General features: G+C 45.2%; 1 protein-coding gene and 1 long non-coding RNA gene across 2 annotated transcripts in view; one reads left to right on the plus strand and one right to left on the minus strand.

Annotated features, from left to right (window-relative positions):
- The window catches only part of LOC137532467 (uncharacterized), a 131,381-nt gene that overhangs the window by 84,140 nt on the left and 20,964 nt on the right, over positions 1-26,277 (plus strand). The gene's annotated exons all lie outside the window — the stretch shown is intronic.
- The window catches only part of RASSF1 (Ras association domain family member 1), a 93,217-nt gene that overhangs the window by 40,096 nt on the left and 26,844 nt on the right, over positions 1-26,277 (minus strand). Inside the window, exon 2 of the mRNA XM_068252978.1 lies at positions 8,168-8,292. Coding sequence (XP_068109079.1) covers positions 8,168-8,292 — 125 coding nt within the window. The remainder of the gene's footprint in view (positions 1-8,167; positions 8,293-26,277) is intronic.

The raw sequence follows: 26,277 nt of genomic DNA on the forward strand, positions 1-26,277 counted from the left end.
ACTCTGGGTACCCAAAATTGCTCCGACTCCTCGACTCCGACTCCACAGCCCTGGATGGGGAAGAAGTTTTCTACCATACATTTTTGTGACACCCAGGCTTCCTGTTAGGGGCACGTGGTAACCCTGAACAGGGACTTTAACAGCTGTAACAACCCACCAGAGATTCTAAGCATCCCCTCTCTAAAACAAAGGGATAAAATTGTAATTTCCAACTCTTTCATTATTACCGGTAGATTGATATAGGAAGAAATTCTTTCATGTAATTTATTGCATAAATAAGGGCCCTTTTTTATCAAAAACATTGTTTGATTTGTACATAAGGACTCATAAGGCTTGATTCACTAAGACAAATAGCATGCCTTATCAGAGTTAACATACCTTATCATAGTTAACGTGCCTTATCAGAATTAACACACCTTATCAGCGTTAACACACCTTATCAGTGTAGCATAGCTCGCGCTATGAACTTATGCCTGTTAATTGGCAATGACGAGAGCTCCACTTGTCCTGCCCTGAGCCCCTGCGGGTCCAATCACTTTAAAGGACATTATCCCCGCACTTTGATTGGCCCATTAGGCTGCCTGTTACTTGACAGGAAACTTGACAGGCAGCCATTTGGGCCAATTAAAGTGTGGGGATAATGTCCTTTAAAGTAATTGGACCCGCAAGTTTGTAGCACTCGCAATGCTACTCTGATAAGGCGTGTTAATTCTGATAAGGCGTGTTAACTCTGATAAGGCACATTATTTGTCTTAGTGAATCAAGCTCATAGTGAGCAGTCAGATTGATGAACTTTTGAAGGGCTCAATACTACATCAAGCTCCATCCGGTCACTGTTACCACTGTTCCCCAAGTCTATGTATATCTAGCCAAGTGGTCATATTAAAATTCGTCTATCTGATAGTCAGTTGCTCTGCTATGTCTGTGCCAGCACCACTATCCTGTGCCCAAATTCGGGTCCCCGAATATCATGTGCCCAGATTCGGGCACACTATAGCCATAGCCGCAAACTTCTATTACACTGTATGGACAGCGGGAGAGACAACAGGCGCCCCTACGCCAAAAACACCTGCTTCGTAACGTCCTACTAAATGACCTTCTGATTTACTGTTTGGCTATAGTGCAACTTACATTATGCCATTTATTAAAAATAGACAAGGCTGTCTTGCTCAGTGGTACATCTGCCTTTCGCTCCAACCCAAACTGAATGTTCATTTTATGTGTGAGAACTGAAGGCGCTGAGCAGTGGTAGCCTCCATATCCCTCTCACTTCAAGTTTCCTGTAATTAAACTCCACCACATCCCCTGCTGTTGAGAAGTAGCATGTCTTTCCTGACTTGTTAGACACGTAGTGTTATCTATTCTAAACAACTTCATATATTGGGTCATTTATACTCACAGAGACAGGAACTCTTCCGACTTTCCTCACATCAGTAATAAGCTACGGTCATTACTAACCCCTTATCAAACCTTACCATGTCATGGGGGAGTGCAGCAGCCCAGCAAGTGTATACCGGGTACTCATGTCTATGAGGAAGCAGATGTGTCTGCAGTCTATACTAGCAGACAGTAGTGTATGGAGGAAGGAAGGGAGTGTTCATCGCACAGACCTACATGAAATCCTTTCACAACTCACCTCCACTCACAAGATCACATGATCTGATCGCATGTTGCATCCACCTTCAACCACTCTATTGTGCCATGCACTGTGGTGGAGGGCTGGTAACCCTAGAATGTGCATTCTATGTACGGTATGTACATTTAAGTATGTAAGTAATGGTCAGTGGTGGATTGGAGCACACCCCAGAATAGAAAGTGTTAAAGTGACACATGCGCAGAAATGAGGACTGGATGGTTTTCACACCATGAGGGTTATGTAATCTAATGCATGCAGTTTGCAGTTTTTCACATGTGTGCATGCTAATGTGTGCTTTATGATAAAAGCTGTAGTCTCATTACATTAGTAATGCGCAAAATAATGCTGCATGTTATAACCGGCAACATGTTATTGTGAGTGATGCTAGTAGCTTGACTCCCCTTCCTCCCTGTAGACAGCCAGATGCTTCCAACCCCTCCCTCTTATGCTGTAGACAGACAGATGCTTCTCCCCCCTCCCTCCTACCCTGTAGACAGACAGATGCTTATCCCCCCTCCCTCCTACCGTGTAGTAGTGTTGTCCGGATCATGAACGATTCGGATCTTTGATCCGAATCTATTGTGTGAGTCGAATCATCCGAATCATCAAAATGAGTGATTCGGATCGCAAAAGGGGCTGGGCCAGGAGCGACACGCCCCCTCTCAGCGGGCAGCGGGGTCCTGGAAGCAGAGCAGAGATGGATCGCTCTGTTGGAAGGGACTCAGGGGAGCCAGCCTTGCAGGGACAGGTAGAGGGGACATGGGTGCCACTGCCAGATATGTGTAGAGCACACATACTGGCTATAACGTGCTGCTCATTACAGGCTGTCTGTTCCGTAGTGCTGCACAGTGAACACATGGGAAGCTTTTGGCTCAGCACAGCTCAGTAACTTTGCAGGCACTGTGATTGCAGGGCAATATGATCCTCCTGCACTCGCTCTAAACAGCTGCACTTTACTTCTGGGAATACTTTGAGGAATGCTTTATTTCACTGTGCGACATTTGCATTCAAGGTATACAGATGAGCATGTAGGTGATATATATGTAAAGCATATGATTGCAGCATGTGGGTATTGTGTGCAAACAAACATTTATGCTCTCTGCTTCCCTCCTCCCTTCTCTGTCCACTCCCTGCCCTCTGTTCATCTTCTCCCCTTCTCTGTGTGTCCACCCCCCTCTCCTTCTCCTGTCCTGCTAGTCATTTCACCCCCTGAATGCTTCGGTAGTAAAATGATCCGAGATTTGGATCAAAGATCCGGATCTTTTCAATGATCCGATTCGAATCATCCGGATCATTGAAAAGATCCGAACTTCCCATCTCTACCGTGTAGACAAACAGATGCTTCTCCTCCCTCCCTCCTACCCTGTAGACAGACAGATGCTTCTCCCTCCTACCCTGTAGGCAGACAGATGCTTCTCCCCCCTCCCTCCTACCCTGTAGACAGACAGATGCTTCTCCCCCCTCCCTCCTACCCTGTAGACAGACAGATGCTTCTCCCCCCTCCCTCCTACCCTGTAGACAGACAGATGCTTCTCCCCCCTCCCTCCTACCCTGTAGACAGACAGATGCTTCTCCCCCCTCCCTCCTACCCTGTAGACAGACAGATGCTTCTCCCCCCTCCCTCCTACCCTGTAGACAGACAGATGCATCTCCCCCCTCCCTCCTACCCTGTAGACAGACAGATGCTTCTCCCCCCTCCCTCCTACCCTGTGGACAGACAGATGCTTCTCCCTCCTCCCTCCTACCCTGTAGACAGACAGATGCTTCTCCCCCCTCCCTCCTACCCTGTAGACAGACAGATGCTTCTCCCCCCTCCCTCCTACCCTTAGACAGACAGATGCTTATCCCCCCTCCTACCCTGTAGACAGCCAGATGCTTCTCCCTCCTACCCTGTAGACAGCCAGATGCTTCTCCCCCTCCATCCAACCCTGTAGACAGACAGATGCTTCTCCCCCTCTCTCCCTCCCTGTAGATAGCCAGGGGCCTTTTTTCCCCACTGCAGCACCAGCCGCCTGTCACTCACCTCCCTGCTCGCATCCAGCACCTCTGCTTCCACTTCTGCTCTGCCTCCGTCAGTCGCCTCTGTGCATCTGTCCTCTCCAACTGTCGTCTCTCACATGTGACCCGCCCTCATGTTACTGGTTAAATCACATGTGAGAGACGCTGGCTGGAAAGGACAGATGCACAGGGGCAGAGCGGAAGGCGGAAGTGGAAGCTTCATCGGCGGTGCTGGATGCGAGTGGGAAGGTGAGTGACAGGCGGCTGCTGTATGTTTTCCAAAGCCCAGTCTGTAGCCACCTGCAGCCACTGCAAGCCTATCAAGGCGGATGGACTGGAAAATGCAGGGCGGCAATGGACAGACCAGGTACATCTTGCTCTGCTAGAAGATTGCTGCTCCTCAGCTGCCCCTTATTAGGGTAATAAATCTGGCGCCCTAGGCCATGGCCGATATGGCCTAGCCAGAAATCCGACCCTGGCCGCAGCATTGTGTGCTTATATTTTTAAAAACATTGAGAAATCAAAAAAATATATATACACACACCCACCAACCAACTATTTTCTCCCCATTGACCCACCAAAGACGCACTTGCTGATTCCTCTCATCACCACAACCATCTTCTGGGCCCAGCCGTGCAATGACAAAGCTCACACAGTCTACAGTCCTATAAACATTTACATTATACACATACTTGTACAGACATTTTTTGTTCACTGCATAAATGGAAACTTCTAAACACTAGAGTGTCTCTTTTTATACAGTCTTGTACCATGGTATTGTTTTTTCCAAACTTTCTCTTCACAGATTACTGTCTTTTCCCCAAAACTCTTGTTTGTCCCGTTACCATGAGTGACTCTGCCCCAGCTGTCTCTTACCACATGAGTGACTCTCTCCCAGCTCTGTTACCATATGAATGACTCTCTCCCAGCTCTGTTACCACTAGTGACTCTCCCCAAGCTGTCTATTACCACATGAGTGATTCTCTCCCAGCTGTCTCTTACCACATGAGTGACTCTCCCAGCTGTGTTATACTACATGAGTGACTCTCTCCCAGCTGTCTTTTGCCACATGAGTGACTCTCTCTCAGCTCTGATACCACGAGTGACTATCTTCCAGCTGTCTCTTACCACATGAGTGATTCTCTCCCAGCTCTGTTACCACATGAGTGACTCTCTCTCAGCTCTGTTACCACAAGTTACTCTCCCCCAGCTGTCTCTTACCACATGAGTGACTCTCTCCCAGTTCTTACCACAAATGAATCTCCCAGCTGTCTTACCACATAAGTGACTCTCAGCTACCTCTTGCCACATGAGTGACTCTCTCCCAGCTCTGTTACCACATGAGTGACTCTTTCCCAGCTGTCTCTTACCACATGAGCAACTCTCTCCCAGCTCTCTTACCACATGAGTGACACTCTCCCAGCTGTCTCTTACCACATGAGTGATTCTCTCCCAGCTGTTGCTTACCACATGAGTGACTCTCCTAGCTGTCTCATACTACATGAGTGACTCTCTCCCAGCTGTCCTTTACCACATGAGTGACGCTTAGCTCTGATACCATGAGTGACTCTCCCAAGCTGTCTCCTACCACATGAGTGACTCTCTCCCAGCTCTGTTACCACATGAGTGACTCTCTCTCAGCTCTGTTACCACAAGAGTGACTCTCAGCTCTGTTACCACAAGTGACTCTCTTCCAGCTGTCTCTTACCACAAGAGTGACTCTTTCCCAGCTGTCTCTTACCACATAAGTGACTCTCCCAGCTGTCTTTTACCACATGAGTGACTCTCTCTCAGCTCTGTTACCATGAGTGACTCTCTCCCAGCTGTCTCTTACCACAAGAGTGACTCTCAGCTCTGTTACCACGAGTGACTCTCTTTCAGCTGTCTCTTACCACATAAGTGACTCTCTCCCAGCTCTGTTACCACATGAGTGACTTTCCCAGCTGTCTCTTACCACATGAGTGACTCTCTCCCAGCTCTGTTACCACATGAGTGACTCTCTCTCAGCTCTGTTACCACAAGAGTGACTCTCAGTTCTGTTACCATGAGTGACTCTCTCCCAGCTCTGTTACCATGAGTGACTCTCTCCCAGCTGACTCTTACCACAAGAGTGACTCTCAGCTCTGTTACCACAAGAGTGACTCTCAGCTCTGTTACCACGAGTGACTCTCTTTCAGCTCTGTTACCACATGAGTGACTCCCAGCTGTCTCTTACCACATGAGTGACTCTCTCCCAGCTCTGTTACCACATGAGTGACTCTCTCCCAGCTCTGTTGCCACATGAGTGACTCTCTCTCAGCTCTGTTACCACAAGAGTGACTCTCAGCTCTGTTACCATGAGTGACTCTCTCCCAGCTTTCTTACCACGAGGGACTCTCTTCCAGCTGTCTATTACCACATGAGTGACTCTCTCCCAGCTGTCTATTACCACATGAGTGACTCTCTCTCAGCTCTGTTACCACAAGTGACTCTCTCCCAGCTGTCCTTTCCTGCTTTATTGTCTCTCCCAGTCATCTCTTCCCATATAACGTCCCTTTCTCAGGCTGTGGAAAGAGAAGGCAGGGTGGGTATGTAGCTACCCCTTCAATCTTGTGGAGCTGGAGTCCCTGATTGGAATGCCATTCAGGTAATGCATGTTTGTCCCCCTCTTATTTGCTTGGGTTTCCTCGAGGTGCTTTGATATCCTTCCATCCATGCACAAAATAAAGGCGCCAGAAAATTTGGCCGTCGGGAATTAGCTGATAATAGAATACTGGTAACATTTATCGGATCGGAGACGAACCGCTCAGATGTGAACTCTCTCAGAGAGAATCATTTCACAAGCGCTTTCAGGGCGTTATTGAAAAATTTCCAGCACCTAAAAAAAAAAAAATCACAAAGCTCCTCTAGTGTGAATGAGTTCTAAGGCCTCTTTTCCACGGACTGTTGATAGGCAGTGAAATGCCTCTCAAACTCTCACAACTGCTCACTGCTGCCTGGTAACTGCTTGCTGAGCACACAGTTCAACAGTCCGTGGAAAAGAGGCCTAAGGCTCCCTGCGCACTGCAAATTCGTTTTACAATTCCGATTCTGATTTTCAATTCCGATTTTCCCTGAATGCAATCAACAGAAAAACGGAGGAAAAAAACACAGCATGCAGTAACAATTACAATTTGGAATCGGATGTAAAAAACGATTAAAAATGGGAATCGCAGTGTGCAGGGAGCCTAAGATTGCTGTACGTAGGCAGTGCATGGCAAGAGCACACCATTTTAATAACCCATTAAGGCCACATGCATTACTTGGTTAAAACATGCGTTATGGTAGGGTGCGGCATAATGCTCATTACCATAGCAACACACGTTACCCTACTAAAGAGTGTGGTGCTAACGGGCAAAGCTCTCCCGGCATTAGTACCAGTAAATTCTTGCATACATGGCACTTTTCCGCCCAGTCACTTTGGCGCAGGGTGAGCTGAACAACAGCTCACCCTGCTGCCGGTGAAATTCTGGGCGGCGTCAATTACTATTTCTCCTCCGAGTTGTAACAATTTGGAGGGAGAAGTAATTTAGGGTCCAGGAATTTGGAGCACTCGAATTACCCGTGTCATGGACTATAGCATCGCTGCTATAGCCATGCCAAACTTGGGTGCGCACCAAGAAGCACAAATTATCTCCTAGGAGTTTTCTCCTAGGAGATAATTTTTCATCTTTGATTTAGAATAACTTTTCAGGACTTTGCAATGGAAAAAGTACCAAAAAGTTGGTGGAAAAGTACAATCAAAATTATTCTAAGTATTGTTTTTGCTTGCTGGTGATTTAAAAGGCATTTTATTGGAAATTTTTAAAATATCACCTAGGAGAAAACTCAGGAGAAAAAGTGATTTGCATATGGGCCCATGTGCATGGTGCACCAGGGCCATGGTCAGCATTATTATATTTTTTCAGCTAATCCTTACCTAATAAAATACAAGTGTCCCTGCGTCCCATGTCCCTGTGTCAGTGCTTTTGCGCTACTGTGCATGTCCTGCACTGACACAGCCGTTGGGACAGGACGCAGGACGGGCGAGGAGGCCAGCCAAGCGGGCAGGTGTGCGCCGTGGTGGCCGTGACAGCCCTAGAGCCCATTTTCAAACGGACTTAGGTCACTAGTAGTACTATAACAAGGGATTGGACCAAACAAGCTAGCCTTGCCTTCCCATAAAGCTCACAGAGCCTGGGTGCCTCATGACTTTGCCACTGGTTATTGTTCCTTAGAGCTCTTTGTAAGGGTACTAATCGCTTTACTGCACTGCACACCCCGAACCCCCCATAAGATCTGCTATTTTGAAGATGTTCTAACTAGTTTTTTGTTTTGTTTTTTTGCAAAAGTTGCTCAGATACTTTCGTTGCCCATTTTTTCTGAACTGACTGTTTTTTGATGTGCCTTGACAAGTGTCTTTGTAATGAGATCGTCAGCTTTACTCATTTCATCTGTCAATGGCTTTTAAGGTTGTGGCTGATTGTTGTAAATACATAATTATAATTATCATCCTTCTTACAGGATGTCTCTTACCACATCTGTGTCTTTCTCCCAGGCTGTCTCTTGTGTCAAGTCCTCCTCAATCTCACAATCCTCCCCTCGGCTGCAGTCCAGTCGGATGAGAGCCCGGCATCGATAGTGACAAGTGAAATTACAGTCTGAGAAGGACAAGAGAGGCAGTGAGACACATGTAGAGATGACAGGAAGTGAAAGAGAGAGAGCTACCTGGCAGGTGACGACAATGTGACATGCGTTATACACAGTTATATTTACTGGATAGGCAAATGAGGGTGCAGCTGAGACTTTTTTCATATCAACGCAGAAGAAATAGAGTTTGGAAGTTGGGGACAGATAGTGGGGTATTATTCTGAGACTATGGTAGAGGTATGTGAGGGATTATGGGGCCAAATTTCAAAATGTGGTGAATCTAGCAATATACTGGGGGTATTTGTTGATAGTGGAATTATTTGGAATATCCATTGGGGGTATTTGTAAACTGGGGGGCATTTGTCACGTTTGTTAAGGATGAAGATATTTTTGTGGAGTATAATGGGGCATTCTGATAATATAGCAGGGATAGCCACCAGTTTAGGAGATGTGTTTGGAGACCATTGGGATATTTAGCGCATGGAGTGGACATTTGGAGAAGATATATCACAGACGCATTTGGAGAGTGTAGTGAGGGTATGTATAGGATATAGGAGGGTTTCGGTGATCTTTTGTACTCAAGAAGGTCATAGAAGGAAACTAAACAGAGAGACCAGGAACCCAATGGTGTAGTATCATTAATAAATGAGAAGTTGTAAGTATATACAGTACAGCTATACGCACAAGAGTGGGTAGCAGATCCCTGCAACCATTGTATAAGCCAGTGGGAAATTAACCCGCTCAGTTTCCCAGGTCCTGCCAGAAGCTAGATCAGTGATGGCTAACCTTTGCACTCCAGCTGTGGCAAAACTACGAATCCCATCATGCCTCTGCCTCCCCGAGTTATGCTTAGAGCTGTCAGAGTATTGCAATACCTCATGGGACTTGTAGTTCCACCACAACTGGAGTGCCAAAGTTAGCCATCACTGAGCTAGATGGTCGCTCTCCTGGGTTTGTATTTTTTATGGGGAAAAAAAACACTATTACCTCCAAAGGAGGTTTATCTGGATACTTGTAAGGATAGAGGATGGATATGTAGAGGCGCCCATATCCTATTCACCTTGCTGCAAGGCACTGTGTATTGACCTGAGGAAGCGGGCTAGTACCTGTGAAACGCATTGTTTATTTTGTGTTTTCGATAAATACTTTCCCAGTACTACTGGTGTTTTTGTCGCCAAGAGAGGTAAGAGATTGCCTATTATTCTTATTTTAACTATTAGAAGTTTAGATATATTTTTACACTTGGATGCCTCCATCCTTAGGAGTATTTCTAGGAAATGTTGGTATAGCTGGGACATGTGTAAAACATACTGAGGGTCTTCGATAAGTTAGTGGACATATTTAAACCATAATCAAGGCTATTGTAGACGTTTAGGGGGGCTCCTGGGGGAATACAGTGGGGTATTTGGAGCTCTGCTGATGTATGTGACTGAACGCTCGGTTGCCTTGCAGAAATCGGAGTTCCTCCCAGTAATTAGAATCATGCGTGCAGTGGGAACAGGGGACATTGTGTGGCAGCACAATGGCTTATTATCAGCTGCTGATTGGAGAATAATGAGGCGTTTAATTACCAGATGAACTCGTGCTACAACCAGAGGCTCTGTCTGTGTTCTCCCCGGACACTGCTGGAAACGGGAATTGCATTTTTTAAAATGGTTTGATTTGTAACGCTCAATGCATTTTTAAGCTATGACATCACTTATATTCATTTAAAAAAATGTTTACATTGATAGCGCTGCAGTATTTCAAATATTCCGAGTTGCTTTTCACAGACTGGAGGCGTTCTAGCACAGAATGGAACAAGTTTGCTGCGTTCTATCAACTGTGCGTGTCTCTAAGATCAACTGCCGATCTGCAAATACTGCTGCAAGGGGTAAAGGAGATGACTAACTGATACATTTTATTTAGTTAAAGCCGACGTGAACTCAGTACTTCCTCTCTGCTCTAAAAGATAAGCAACAGCATAATAACTTTTAAAGAAGAATATTTCTTTGTTACAGCTGATTGAAATCCTGCAATAAATCTGCAGTGTGTCTACTTCCTGCTTTCATGGAAGCAGACATTGTTAACATACTCTGTTTACAAAATAGCTGCTCTACCGATGACTGTCGAGGTTCCTGAGCTGACACACCTGAAAGAGGGGGTATTAGACAGGCTAAACTCTCTAAATGCATACAGGGTGCATTGACTGCTCTCTGTTTTCCTTCTGTCTTGTGCAAGAGATCAGGTCCACTTTCGACTCACATACATTTTGTTCTGTAATAACACAGTGATTGCGGCGCCCCTTTCACACTGCTGCGATTCGAATTTATCCCAGATGCAAAAGTAGTGTATGCAGCATTATTCCTGAATTTGCATTAAATCAATGGGAGCGCAAGAAAATCGCATAGCTTTGGAGTGCTATGAGATTTTCTTGTGATCTCCCACTTTAAAATATTTTCCATGCTTTTTTTTTTTGTACATCGGAAATTGCAATCGCGTAGCTAAAGAGGAACTGTCCATGTCCTACTTTACATTCTGAAATGTATGGTGGTGACATCGTTAGTTCTGCCAGGTGATCTGTACAGAATGTTTACTACAAAGAGTTCTATGCACAGAGGGAGATACTGCTTGCTTGGCAGTTGGAAAATGCTGTTTGGGCTTATTTCCATTAGCCGCAAATCGAGACACTTTTACGCACGCGATTTCAGATGATCACAGGTTATTGAAATCAATAGCCTTGCATCAGAATCACATCCACACAAAAAATAAATAAAAATAAATACTGCATGCTGCAGTTTTCTGCAGCACACAGCAGAATCCCCATAGCAGTGCATGGCATGGCAAACTGATACGGATACACATTTACATCACCACAGGTGCCACATCAGTTAGGAAACAAACACGGCAACCCAGTGGAAATGTGCCATTATTTCCCCTAATGCAATGAGGTTCACAGACAGCAAACTGTCAGGACCATGGTCATGACATCACTCTGTGGGAGGGGTTTCCCCACAATATTAGCCACACAGACCCTCCTGATGGTCTATTGGAGAAAAGGTAGAGATTTCTCATGGGAAAGAGGGTATCTACTGAGAGGGATAAAGTTCAATCCCGGGTTAAAGTTCCTCTTGTAACTCCCATGATCACATGCGGCGCAGCGTGCATTGTGTGGACTGAGTAAATCTTGATCGGACCTCAGCCTGTGTGATGACACCTGTGATTTTGGAGTGAAAGGGAACTTATTAAAATACATCTGCTGTGGACCTGAACTCAAAACTTCCTCTCTGCTCTAAAAGATAAGCAACAGCATAATAACCTTTAAAGAAAAACATTCCTTTGTTACAGCTGATACAAATTCTCCAATAAATATACAGTGTGTCTACTTCCTGCTTTCATGGAAGCAGACATATTGTTAACATCCTGTGTTCACACATTAGTTGCTCTGCCGTGGCAATCAGCTGACACAGCTGAGTGATCAAATTACAACTTCTGATTAGTCACAGATAAGGAGAATTTAGACTGGTTAAACTCTCTAAATATATACAGGGTGCGTTTCTCTCTCTGTTTTCCTTCTGTCCTGTGCAAGAGTTCAGGTCCACTTTAACTGATAAACCAGGAAAAGTAACTTCCTTCTTATCTGAATAAATAAGTAGTATTATGAAATCTTTGTAAGTAAATGGAGGTTGTCCTGGATTCTTAAAAACAGTCTGCCAGTGGGTGTGTGCATGCAACAGCAATGACACATCTATGATACATTAACCTTAGTGTAATTTAGTGTAGGTCACTTGTGGCAACATAATGAAGGTTAGTGTAACCTTCATTATGGTCTGATATTACTCAGGCAGGTTCCAGGATTTTGCTGTCTGACAGCAGATAATGTTTAGTAAAGCCTAAACAAGTTTACAGGATTACTGATGCTCCCCCATAATCACCAGCCCCGGAGATCCTCTGCTAATCAATCCACTTACTGTATGTGTCATGTGTGTGTAATAATCGAGTCTCCTGAAGCAGGAAATTGTCTGAGTCACACTCTGTTTCCTGTAAATTGTTTGAATCTTTATGGAATGTTATATTTACTGGACATTCAACACAAGAAAATAAACACAGTTACAGCTAAGCTTATTTTCACTTTCTGTATTTGTGAAGCTCGGCTGTCAATACATCCTCCTGTACACTAGGGATAACTGTCACCTGAAACCATCTTTCTTGCTAGCAGGGGCATTGCTAGGATCCTAAGAGATCCAGGGCACCTTTGGGCACTCCAGCTTAAAAATGGGTGTGGCTATGCACCAGAAAGTGGGTGTGGTCATGGGAGGAGCCAAAATGACATGAACTTAACCGCGGCCTAAGGTGGCCTGCCCAGCATAATGTTGGATGAAGCTCCCCTCTCCATTAATGCAAAAACACCCCCCATTGCCATGTGCTGTGGTGCCATGCTGGGTTCTGTAGTGTCATGCTGGGTGCTATGGTGCCTCTATGGGGCCTGCTGGGTGCTGTATCGCCATGCTGTGTGCTGTGGTGCCATGCTGGGTGCTGTGTAGTGCCATGCTGGGTGCTGTGGTGCCTCTGTGGGGCATTCTGGGTACTGTGTGGTGCACTGCTGTGTGCTGTTGTGGCTCTACTCTGCTTGTTGGACATCCTGGGCACCCCAGAATAGATACGAGGCACATGCCACTGATCTTTGGGGCTAACCTAAATTGCTTGCCAGTTTCAGGAAACAAGTTAGGAATGTTTGTTGCTATCTGCTGTGCAGAGTGTTCTGTTCCGTGGAGAGGGAAGGTGGAGGTTACCCCTCTGCAGAGGCAACAATAGTGTCTGGCAAAGATTTACCACGTTGCTCTGTATATGTTGGGGGTCTGTCAAATACTTGGAGCATTATCTATCCATGCTGGGAAGGGAATCTGCTAATACTGGGGGCACTGGCTATCTATGCAGGGGAGAGGGGGCTACTAATACTGGGGGCACTGGCTATCTATGCTGGGGGGAAGGGAGGCTACTAATACTGGGGGCACACCTGGCTATCTATGCTGGGGGGGGGCTACTAATACTGGGGGCACTGGCTATCTATGCTGGGGGGAGGGAGGTTACTAATACTGGGGGAGCTGGCTCTCTATGCTGTGGGGAGGGAGGCTACTAATACTGAGGGCACACCTGGCTATCTATGCTGGGGGGAGGGAGGCTGCTAATACTGGGGGCACACCTGGCTATCTATGCTGGGGGGAGGGAGGCTACTAATACTGGGGGCACACCTGGCTATCTATGCTGGGGGAAGGGGAGGCGACTAATACTGGGGGCACTGGCTATCTATGCTGGGGGGAGGGAGGTTACTAATACTGGGGGCGCTGGCTATCTATGCTGTGGGGAGGGAGGCTACTAATACTGGGGTCACACCTGGCTATCTATTCTGGGGGGGGGGCTACTAATACTGGGGGCACACCTGGCTATGCTTGGGGGAGGGAGGCTACTAATACTGGGGCACACCTGGATTTTTATGCTGGGAAGGAAAGCTATTAATACTGGGGGCACACCTGGCTTTCAAAGCAAGCCCTTCCGGCACATGCTATGTTTTCACCTGAAACAATCACAAATCTTTGTTTTAGGCAGCTAAAATCTAAGGTGTGTCTGTGTAGCTTAAGCACTTGTACAAAAGGCCTTAAGTCGAAGCAGCATTCTCAAACACAATGAATAGACATAGGGCAGCACCCCAGTGTGGCATCTGTAGTATGTGGTACATACGTACAGCACAAATATCTCTCATCCTGTAGCACCAGGTGTGCATCTTGGTCAAGATAATTTTAAAGATTCTTTGTGGTGCCATTGACTCTCATAGAGTTGTGCACCACGCGGTACCATGCTCACCTCTGCGTCGGCCGAACGATTTGCATCGAGTCACACTGTGGGTGCTGAGGCCTGTCTGGCCACTGTGATGAGCTGTGACAGGGGGAGAGACTGGGTCACAGACAGTAATGGCCTCTGTGATGAGCTGGGGCAGGGGGAGAGACTGCGGGTACTGCGGGTCACAGACAGTAATGGCCTCTGTGATGAGCTGTGGCAGGGGAGCAGCAGAGGAGAGTATAATGTAATGTTGTATGTGTGCAAGGGGCTTCATACTTTACAGAATTTTTAGTACAAAAAGACAGCCCAGGCACTGGCCCTTTTACAGCTTTAATTTCTGATTCAGACCATACATGCAAGTAAAAGCAGCTTCACATACATTTTTGGCAAGGTACATCAAACCTGCATCCGTAGGTGCTGATGGGATGAGTGGGAGGCTGGTGACCGGGGGGTGAAAGGGCCAGTGCCTGGACTGTCTTTTTGTACTAAATGTATCAGCATGTTTTCCACATAAATTACCGGAAGCACACCCTAACGCTGACTACATAGACCATCACATACTTGCTAAGGGGTTACGTTTCTGATAAGATCTGGTGTGGTAGAACGCAGGCATCACCATCCACCACCCACCAAGCTGAGTGCCGGGTAACCACTTTCTCAGTGTACTTCTATACTTTACAGAATACCCAGATACCTCATGGTGAGCCAGAACCACTAGGAAAGTATAAGGGGCTAAAAGACACCAAAAAACTCTGAGGCTAGGAACCCATTAGGGCGTTTTTGGCAGCATTTCGGGATCGCTAAATGTCCCAGGCGATTCTCAAAAACACTTTTCCAATGTAAGTGAGTGGTGGGGGGGAACCATAAGTGCGATTGCAATTAGGGGTAATCACAATCGCAGGCCATGCAGCATTTTTTTTAACTCAGTGCAAAGTATATAAGCACTGCAGAAATCGCTTATTAAAGCGATTATGCAGTGCTGTGGGTGGCCGAGCAATCGCGGTTTAAATAAAACCTTAAAGAGACTCCGTAACAAAAATTGCATCCTGTTTTTTTTATCATCCTACAAGTTCCAAAAGCTATTCTAATGTGTTCTGGCTTCCTGCAGCACTTTGTACTATCACAGTCTCTGTAATAAATCAATGTATCTTTCCCCTGTCAGACTTGTCAGCCTGTGTCTGGAAGGCTGCCAAGTTCTTCAGTGTTGTGGTTCTGCTATGCACTCCCCCCTCAGGGGGGAAAGAAACACACAAATGATCTCTTGAGATTCAAAAGGAAGGCTGGATACAGCCTGCTTGTGTATGGATGTATTTTCTATGTGTGGACATACTGTACATCAACCTACTTCCTGTTTTGGTAGCCATTTTGTTTGTTTATAAACAAACTTTTTAAAACTGTTTTTAACCACTTTTAATGCGGCGGGGAGCGGTGAAATTGTGACAGAGGGTAATAGGAGATGCCCCCTAACGCACTGGTATGTTTACTTTTGTGCGATTTTAACAATACAGATTCTCTTTAAATACTCACCCGGTGTCCAGATTTCTGTCTTCCGTCCATAGCCCTGCCCCTAAAGGAAGAGGCCACAGGCGCTTCTCTGATTGGTCCTAGAGAAGCACCTATGACCTCTTCCTTTAGGGGGCGGGGCTAAAGATGGAAGAAGGACGCCTGGTAAGTATAATAAAGTTTGGACAGATACAAGAAAGGGATGGAACACCGCTCAACTGCACCGTGTAGAGCAGTGCTGGACCCAAGGTGGCCAGGGAATACTATCGATGTATGCATTTATTTTTAAATGCTGTATGTTGTAGCACACATTAGGACAAGTACTAGGAGCAATTTGATTCCTCACACAGCTGTTCCTCTCAGCTGTAAAATCCTCCGTCAGTTTTGGCCGTCAGTGTTTGATACAAATGTATCTATATGCTGAGGGCTCCCAGAGGGCTAAGCCCATGTCTGCACAGGGGAGTTGCTATCAACTCCTCAGTTTATAGTTTAATTATCACCTTGCTGAAAGAATCTTATTGATATGGTGGTAAGGGGTTAAAGATTCTAGCAATGTGTGTTTATTATCTTTGCTTCTCTTGACTGATAAAGATACTAATAATGCTAATTGTAGACAGTGGTCTGCCCCTCTCAGCAGCTTGTAAAGTGGATGCAGCCTGGAGTGAATCTCCTCAGGCAGCCAGTCTGAGTGTAAACACAAACTCGTGGTATAGCTAGTTATATTCCAGCAATATTACAGCTCATTTAGTTACCTGTTACCACCTCAGATCAGCCTATTTCTCCTCATGTCTCCTGCATGCTGTGAGTGACACAGTGAAATATATTTGTGAGCTGTGTGACAGAGTAACCAAGCAGCTCAGGGTGACCCAAACTACTATGAGCTGTGTGAGAAATGAATTTTTAAGCAGGGATAGCAAGAGAGAGACCTGGGTGAATAAATAAAGTGCCCCTAGCACTAGTGGTAATGTGTACACTAATATACAGTATTAAAAAAAAAAGTTGTTTCAATCGATAGTACTCCTTTAAGTCAAGGTTGAAAGGATGTGGTCCGCAACAAGTTCTCTCCACAGATACCGTAGTTTATTTAGGACGTATCCTCACAGCAGATAAAAAGTAGGCTGACATGTTTCAGGCCATGAGGCCCTTAATTATAGCTCGCAAAATACAGCTCTGTGACACACAGTGCTGCAGTGATTCCTAGTGGGTTCCAGGCCTAACTGAAAAGCAATGCTAAATATAATTTTGCCTTTGTGAAACAGAAGGTATTTGCAATAATTCAGTTTTAAGTGAGAAATTGTGGTTTCCCATGATGCATCATTCCTGCATTTATGCAAATCATCACTTTATGGCCCTGAAAGCGTGCAGATCAGGTGCCCTGACTGAAGTCTGACTGAATTAGCTTCATGCTTTGTGTGGTGTGTGATTCAGGCTCTACTGCAGCCAAAGAGATCAGCAGGGTTGCCAGGCAACTGGTATTGTTTGAAAGGAAATAAATATGGCAGTCACCTTATCCCTCTCTCTTAAGATTCACTGTAACAGAAAACGTGCTTTGCTTTCTCATCATCGTGCCTCAGGAACCGTGAAAAGACTGTTCTGGAGGAAATGGAAATTCAGTATTTAGTCACCAGACCAGAAGTGGTGAAAATTCCAGTTAACATTTCACAGTTGGTGCTGGCTCTGTGGCTGGCACAGGAGGGGCTGACACAACACCCAGGAATGTACCAAGGGGTAAAGTCACCCTGACTAATTCCTGATAGGAGCCAGATGCAGCTGTCTGCTCTGCCTTGCTTACATTCACCAATTCCCACCTCCCATAAACACATTCATATCTGCAGAGATCGCCACCTACTGGCTTCAGTACTTTACTTCTCCATGCTAAATGCTTTATTTCTTTTAAAGGAGAACTGTAGTGAGAGGTATACGGAGGCTGCCATATTTATTTCCTTTTAAGCAATACCAGTTGCCTGGCTATTCAGCTAATCCTCTGCCTCCAATACTTTCAGCCATAGGCCCTGAACAAGCATGCAGCAGATCAGGTGTTTCTGACAAATTTAGACAGATATGACAAGATTAGCTGCATGCTTGTTTCTGGTGTGATTCAGACACTTCTTTAGGCAAATAGACCATCAGGGCTGCCAGGCAACTGGTATTGCTTAAAATGGAAATAAATATGGCAGCCTCCATATCCCTCTCACTACAGTTCTCCTTTAAGCACTTCAGTATACGATTTTACACTTTGTAGCTGCAGTCATTTAGCTTTTATAATCAAAGGTAATACTGAGCTAAACAAGAGATGAATTGTTAAAACAGTCTCTATTTAGAGAAGTGCAGCAGCATTTAAAGTCACCAACCTTTTATTCCAAATAAATGAATTCACTGCACTTCAGGCCCTTATTATGATTCCAGAAATGCCAAAACCACAGCGTCCGTCCAATCTGTGTGCACAATCAGGATAACATCATAGGCAGACGCTTCATGTAAAGAGCTGAAAAAGCCACAATAGGATAGTACCGTAGGATATCATTGATCCAGCACCTTTTCTCCACCTGTGATTCTATAAGCACTTTCACCCTATGGCGTAGCATTAGGGGATGCAGAGGTTGCGACCGCATCGGTGCCCTTGGACCAGAAGTGCCCACTAGGGAGCCTCCTTCATACATCTTATTAGCTTTTCATTGGTGCTATGCTGGTAATGAACACCTCTATATATACATTGCATAGTGGTCATCCTTAACCACTTGAGGACCACAGTGTTAAACCCCCCTAACGACCAAGCTCTTTTTGTTGCACTGGGCTGTGCAGGCTTTTCAGCCTCCTGCACAGCCCAGCTATGGAGCCCAGCGATCGGACTCACCTATTTATTTTGACCCTAAGGGGACATGCCGCCTGAGGTGTCCAATCGCAGTTGTTTTTTGTTTTTGTTTTTTGTTTGTTTTTGCAGCCTGTATCAGGCTGTTTCTCCCTCCCCTTCCCTCCTCCCCTCCGTGCACTGCATTAAACAGGATGGCAGTCCGTCCTGTTCCGCCTCTCATAGGCATCAGCCTACGAGAGGACGGCGATCCCCGACCAATCAGAGGCCGGGGGTCGCCGATCTCGTACAGCGCTGCCGTAGACTGCAGCGCTGTACGGATGTAAACAATGGGGATTTCTTTCCCCTTTCGTTTACAGACAGCCTGCTAGCCGCGATTGGCGAAGTACAGTAGGGTCACATAATCCTGAAGCAGAGTACAGGCAGGATTTGGGGAGTGGCGAGTTCACAGTTCAATTTATCTACCAGCTTTTTTTCTTATTAAAAACAACAACAACAAAAAATACAGTTTCCTTCCTCCAGGGCCGGCCTTAGGTTTCACAGCGCCCTGAGCGAAACCTGATTATTGTGCCCCCCCCCCCATGATCCTCTTCCCACGTGCATATACACACACACGCACGTACGTATACACACACACAGGCTTATATGCAATTCCCCTTTTCTCCTGAGATATCTCCTAGATCAGTGGTTCCCAACCTTTTTGACGTTGTGACACATCATGCCAAATGCTCAGATATCTGTGACACGTATGTATAATAGAAAAAATAGTATTAATAACCACGAATTGATGGAAAGAGTGCATTATCCTGAATACACTTAAAAATGAAGGCTAAAACCTTTCAGGAATATTAATAAAAACAATCAGTGGGACAGTTAGCCGCCTCCCCCCATTTAGAATCATATCACAGCACTGACAATTTGCACCACGTGTTATAGCCGCAGTGCGCCCCCCACCCTGAAAAGCCCTCAGACTCAGTATAGGTAGGTAGCCAGGTATAGATGCCCCCAGTATAGTATCTCATGTGTAGGTGCCCTCAATATAGGTTGCCAAGCATAGGTGCCCTCAGTATAGGAAGTTAGTTGAAGGTTTCCATCCCTCCATAGGTAGCCAGGCGTAGGTGCCTCCAGTATAGGTAGCAAGGTGTTGGAGCCCTCAGTAAAGGTAGCCAGCTATAGGTGCCCCCAGTATAGGCAACCAGCTGTAGGCGCCCCCTTGGAAGCTGGCGCCCTGAGCGACCGCTCTGGTCGCTCATATTAAAGGCCGGCTATGCCTTCCTCCCAGAGAGGCTTTATCTCCATGTTCAATCATGCAGGTTAGGTAAACAGGAGGTGGACTCCACAAAGCTTATAGCCCCTTGCCTATAAGTGTTTACCTTTGTGCCACACCTTGCATAGAAGGGTTGGGGGAGATAATACCACCCAGAGTTGGAATTATGGAAAGACCACAAAGGCTAGGTTCTTGGCTGGCTACTGCCCAAAGAGGTGGCAGGACATCTAAGAGAGGTTGCTGCATATGGAAGAGAGGCTGCAAATGGGAAGCAACACATTACAGGAGCAATGCTACCCAAGGAGCTTAGAACATAGCAAAGGACTTCTGTACATGGATGTTACACATAGAGGGGGCTGTTCATGGAATGGGAGGAGGGCTGCTGAACATGAGAGAGCAATCGCAAGTAATGTGGCCTAGGGGTGAAAAAGTAGAAATGTTGTTTGTGTGGAGGGACGAAGGGCTTTATCCTACCTCTTTGTCCTCCTAAAAAAAAAGGTGGTAGGGTATCACAATTGTTTTTGTGGACCCATTTTGAATCTTTGCTGACATTAACTTCTCTTACCTGAAAATATGGTACTTTGCTGCCCTTGATGGACTTGTGTTTCCCAAAAGGAAAAAATGTGTACTACTTTCATGTTATGTTAGGGCAAACAAATAGTCATCCACATCTAGGTGTCTAAATAAAAAGAGGCATCTCTACCTATTCACACAAATAGACCAAAATAAAAAAAATAAGAAATCGATGAAAAAGGCTACTGAATGTATTTTTAATGAAATCTAGCCCCATAATCCAAATCTATTTTACAAATTTACATCATCTGTATTCTTTTGTAATCTATACTAAACAGAGGACATCTCTCCCTTGGCACAAAGCAATAGCAACCTATAATCCAACGGGTTCCTCGGGTGTTATATTCATAGTCACTCCCTTAAAGAGACTCTGTAACAAAAATTGCATCCTGTTTTTTATCATCCTACAAGTTCAAAAAGATATTCTAATGTGTTCTGGCTTACTGCAGCACTTTATACTATCACTGTCTCTGTAATAAATCAATGTGTCTTTCCCCTGTCAGACTTGTCAGCCTGTGTCTGGAAGGCTGCCAAGTTCTTCAGTGTTGTGGTTCTGCTATGAACTCCCCCTTCCAGGCCCCTCTATGCACACTGCCTGTGTGTTATTTAGATTAGGGCAGCTTCTCTCTTCTCTCTTATCTTTTACAAGCTGGATAAATCGTCCTCTGAGCTGGCTGGGCTTTCACATACTGAAGAATTACAGACAAGGGCAAAGCTGTTTGCAGGAAGAAACCAGCAGCCTGAAACTTCAGTGCATGACAACTGCAGGGGGAAAGAAACACACAAATGATCTCTGAGATTCAAAAGGAAGGCTGTATACAGCCTGCTTGTGTATGGATGTATTTTCTATGTGTGGACATACTGTACATCAACCTACTTCCTGTTTTGGTGGCCATTTTGTTTGTTTATAAACAAACTTTTTAAAACTGTTTTTAACCACTTTTAATGCGGCGAGGAGCGGCGAAATTGTGTCAGAGGGTAATAGGAGATGTCCCCTAACGCACTGGTATGTTTACTTTTGTGCGATTTTAACAATACAGATTCTCTTTAAAGAGAAACCGTAACCAAGAATTGAACTTCGTCCTAATCAGTAGCTGATACACCCTTTCCCATGAGAAATCTTTTCCTTTTCTCTAATGGATCATGATAGCTGATATTGTAATGAAACCCCTTCCACAGTGTGATGTCAGGACCATGGTTCTGACATCACACTGTGGGAGCTTTGTTGCTTTGTGGGAAATAACAGCTGTTAACAGCTGTTTCCAACTGCCAAAAAAGCAAGCAACATCTCCTTCCACTGACATCACCTGCCAGCAGTAAAAAAATTCACCATGTGATAAATGTCAGAATGTAAATCAGGGAGAGGAAAGATTTTACAATGGGCAAACTCTGACTAAATAATTTATACATTATTATTGTAAAAATGAAGGACTTCTTTTTATTACATTATTTTCACTGGAGTTCCTCTCTAAAGGAGTAAATGAGGGTGGGGACTCTTTCCGCAGTTGGTGCTGGGGGAGAGGGGGGGTCGCAGCATTTTTCATCATTTCTGTCAATGACCATGTAAAAAAAAGGAATTGCATAAATTAGCATTCAGGTGGGAGGCTGCTAGATTTGTTATGGCAGGCTAAAGGTGCATACACACATCAGACTATAGTCTTTGGAAAATGAAAGATCACAGACCAATCTTACCACCCTTCATGTAGTATGAGAGCCATACCTACACAGTCTTTTCTATGGAGCTGAACTCCACATCAGAAAAAAATCTTTGCAAGATGCTGCACACACAGATGCTGTACAGACACAAAAGATCAGTATCTGCAAAAGATCTGTTCCTGCCAAAAATCCATTCCTGCAAATTGCAATGATAGTCTATGAGATCTGCAGATCATCATACACACATGATTTAACTGACATTCATCTGCAGATCAGATCCACCAGGATGGATTTTCAGCGGCGAAAAATGGGTGTGGTTATCCCGCATAAGTGGGCATGGCCATGACATGTGGGTGGAGCAGGAGGGCGGATTGGGGCGGGGCTGTTTGCGGGGAAAAATGGATGTTGGGGTGATTGAGGCGCGCATAGCGCGCCGAAAGATGGGCGCGGCCATGACATTGTATGGGCGAAGCTTAACCGTAGCACAGCAAATATAGCCAACTATGACCATTAAATAATAAATGCAGCAACAGTTACCCCAGACACCAGAAAATAAAAACGCAATTTGGGCCACATTTCAGCAGAAATCAAACGCAATTAGGGCACATTTTCAGCAGATATCAAACGCAATTAGGGCACAGTTCAGCAGAAATCAATCGCAATTAGGGCCACATTTTCAGCAGATATCAAACGCAATTAGGGCACAGTTCAGCAGATATCAATCGCAATTAGGGCCACATTTTCAGCAGATATCAAACGCAATTAGGGCACAGTTCAGCAGAAATCAATCGCAATTAGGGCCACATTTTCAGCAGATATCAAACGCGATTAGGGCACAGTTCAGCAGAAATCAATCGCAATTAGGGCCACATTTTCAGCAGATATCAATCGCAATTAGGGCACATTTTCAGCAGATATCAATCTGCCCCCAGAGTCGTTCGTCGCGGCATTGCGACGAACGACTCTGGGGGGACACGCATGTCCCCTCCCCAGGGTTCTATAGGAGAGAGGGCAAGAGGGGGAGAATAGTGAGACACGAAACAAGCCGGCGGCTTGATCTGTTTAAGCCGGGCGCATCCAGCGGTTTACATTCACAGGTTGACGTGAAGTAATTATGATTGGAATTAACATCAACAGCGCCACCTGCCGGATGCGCCCGGCTAACGGATAGGTACCGAATAGACTGTGTAGGTATGGCTCTTATACTACATGGAAGGGGGTAAAATTGGTCTGTGATCTTTCATTTTCCAAAGACTATGGTCTGATGTGTGTATGAGCCTTTAGAGTGTATGACAGTACACCTGATTGGCTATAGACAAAAGTATAGCCTGGAACTCACTGGTAGTGTAATAATGAAAACCACAACAAGTGTGGGAGCATGGGGCTGAACAAGGAAAAATCCAAATACAAAAAGTCAAAACAGACCCTGCTTCTCATTCATAGAAATCTTTATTCAAAAATTAGTGATCTATACTGTATGTGCACTGAGCGTCACTTTAAAAGCATAAAACCACTCACTGACGATGTTACAAGCGCAGCCGGCTGCGCACACAGCAAACAACACACCTGTCACACCAGACATGCCTGGGATCCCCACCACACATCCACTAGAAACACAGGGACCACCTGTTAGCCAGGGTGTACTGCAAGCATGTAGAGTCCTCCTAACCAGGAAACCGTTCCACTACTCCAGTAAGAGGGTCACAGGGGGCACATGCAAAACACTGCGGGCAAGCATAGAGCAGAAGACCCCTCGGCCCATAGCGCAAGCTCATGCAGTTAGTAGCCAAAAGTCTGCCTCACTGAGCCTCCTACCACTCTCATTGTAGTCTGCATTATCGGCCATCCAGTGTCCAGTCGAACATCACATTCCTTCAGAGGTATCAGTAGCCATGCAAAGCGAGATCACATGTGCATTGCATGTGAATGTGCACCTTGGGTGTTGGCTGTTGAACATATTACACTATATATTTGTGTTTATATTCCCTTGCATAAATATGAGCGATTGAAGAGATCCCTGGAGATACAAAGACCAGAAGAATTTACACTGGCTGGGCCAAAGGTGCATGTGCTGATCTGTAACCGATTAGCAATACAATCTGGTGAGCGTAATCTGAGAGTGTTGTTCATTGAAGAGTAATCTTGGACTAATTGAATTGTTTTTTCTGAAGAAAGCGAGATACCACTAAAAGACTTGTTGATGCGCTAGACTTTTTGTGTATATATATATATATATATATATATATATATATGTGTGTGTGTGTGTGGTTTTGACATCGAAACTATAGGTCTAAAGCTTCTATTGAGTACTGATTGAAGGAGCGCACCTTGTTGTTATATTTAAAGGTAGGAAAGTGCTTTAGCGGGGAGTGAGCAAATTATGTGTGTTATTTTTTTATGTAAGTGCCACTAATAGTCCTATTTACCGAGCCGGCCAATCCAATAAATGCGATTGGTCGGACACAATCAATTGGGTCCACTAGTGGGAAGGGAACATGTACCTAATTGGTCGGACACAATCAATTGGGTCCACTAGTGGGAAGGGAACATGTACCTAATCCATTCCTAATGCAAACCAATCAATGTTAATCAACAATTTTTAAGGTCGATTCCCTTAATTGGATTAGATTGGGTACATGTTCCCTTTCCATTAGTGGACCCGATTGATTATTTACGACTCATCACATTTATTTGATTGGGAAATTGAACCATTAGTGACCACCTCGAGATGATTGTAACTGGTCATCACAGTCATCACCTGAGACCAGACATGAGACCCCATCATCTAGCCAGACAGCTATGGCCCCAAAGCACAAAAAGTCACTTTGACTCTAATCTGCACTGTTCTGAACCCTCCAACCCAAGCCCCCTGCTCTATATCCGAGGCTCCCCCATGTCAATCCCACATGCCAATTTGTAAAACCACACCCCTCCTCTTACTGGGTGGGAGTTCAGTGGCTTAAATAGCTAGACTTCTGCTCCAGTCTGAAGCCCTAGCAGAACACCATCTTTGGAACTTTCATGGGTCCCAATGATTATGAGGGTAGGGTTTGGGGTAGGGGTGTCCTACTTTAGGGTCAGGAAGGGTAAGTCGATGAAAGGTAAACTGAATGTAATATGAAAAGCCAGCCTCCACATTCATCTTAGTTAAGGTTTCCTGTAAAAGACCCAGAAGTTCTACAAATATGGAGGTTGCCTCTTTATTCCCCTTAGAAGTGTCTAGCTTTCATACTGATGTTTTGCTTACAGCAGTGTCTGCCACACCTGAAACCAGCATGCAGTCAGTGGTGGGTGTATCTGGGTAATATACTACCTATGTCAAACACTGAAGTTGTGTTCCCCCCACAATCATCAGAGCCCCCTTCCCCTCGAAAAACCGCATCCTTTCTCGCCTACATGTGTTATGGTTGCCTGTGTTTTTTGGCTCGGGAGATTGCTAAAGTTACTTTTTTGGAAATATCTCTTCTTATTCCCTCTCTGCCCTCTTTTCTAAAACTACGGTAAGCCAAGTGCGCCTTACATACATAAATTAAGTTGCCATGTTCCCCAGATAACAGAATTAATCTGATCTGAGGTCTGAGTGACTGGTAGGCATGGGGATGCAGCACAGGGTCAGGCATGGAGGCTCAGCACAGGGGCAGGCATGACGCCCATGGTGTTGTGGCACCCATGGTACGAGCTACGCCTGTACCCCTCTAGATACGCCTCTGAGTGGAGTCAATGTGTGTTCGAAATCTCTGATATACATACATGGTTTGGGTCAGTGAACATACAAAACAACTGCCAGGCAAATGGCATTTTTAAAAGAAAACCAGCAGTCTCCATGTTACTCTCCTAATCTGTGAAATAGTTATACAAGTTTCTTCCTTTACAACATGTCTGGCTTTAATGTACTGGTTTATGCTCTTTTCTCTGAATTTGCTTTCTTCTATGTGCACGGAGCAGGACATCAGCCATAACTGGAAGGTTTTGTGTGAACTGCGAGGAGCTATTCAATATGTGGGCTTTGCAGAGGCTAGTACTGTGCAGGGGGGAGAGAGAGGAGCAGGGGGCTTCTGGATACAAGTTAAGGACAGCCTTTTAGGTAAATGGTCCCTTAGAAGTTTCCACACTTATTTACATTTCTATAAAGGTGTCTGAAACAAAACTACATTTCCAAAGGCAACACACACTTTTTGCTCATTTATAAGACTTCTCCATGTATATACTAATTGATTTCCATTTATTTCCACATTTGATTGTTGCAGGTGTTGTAATGGTGATTACCAGCCACTAGGTGGAGGCATTTTACTTAAAGTAAGCCTGCCATGTAGCAAACATTTGTAACGCTAGGTTCACACTCTAGTCGCAAAATGCTGTTCGCAACGGCCA

The sequence above is a fragment of the Hyperolius riggenbachi genome, chromosome 9 (assembly GCF_040937935.1).
Source record: "Hyperolius riggenbachi isolate aHypRig1 chromosome 9, aHypRig1.pri, whole genome shotgun sequence".
Taxonomy (NCBI): domain Eukaryota; kingdom Metazoa; phylum Chordata; class Amphibia; order Anura; family Hyperoliidae; genus Hyperolius; species Hyperolius riggenbachi.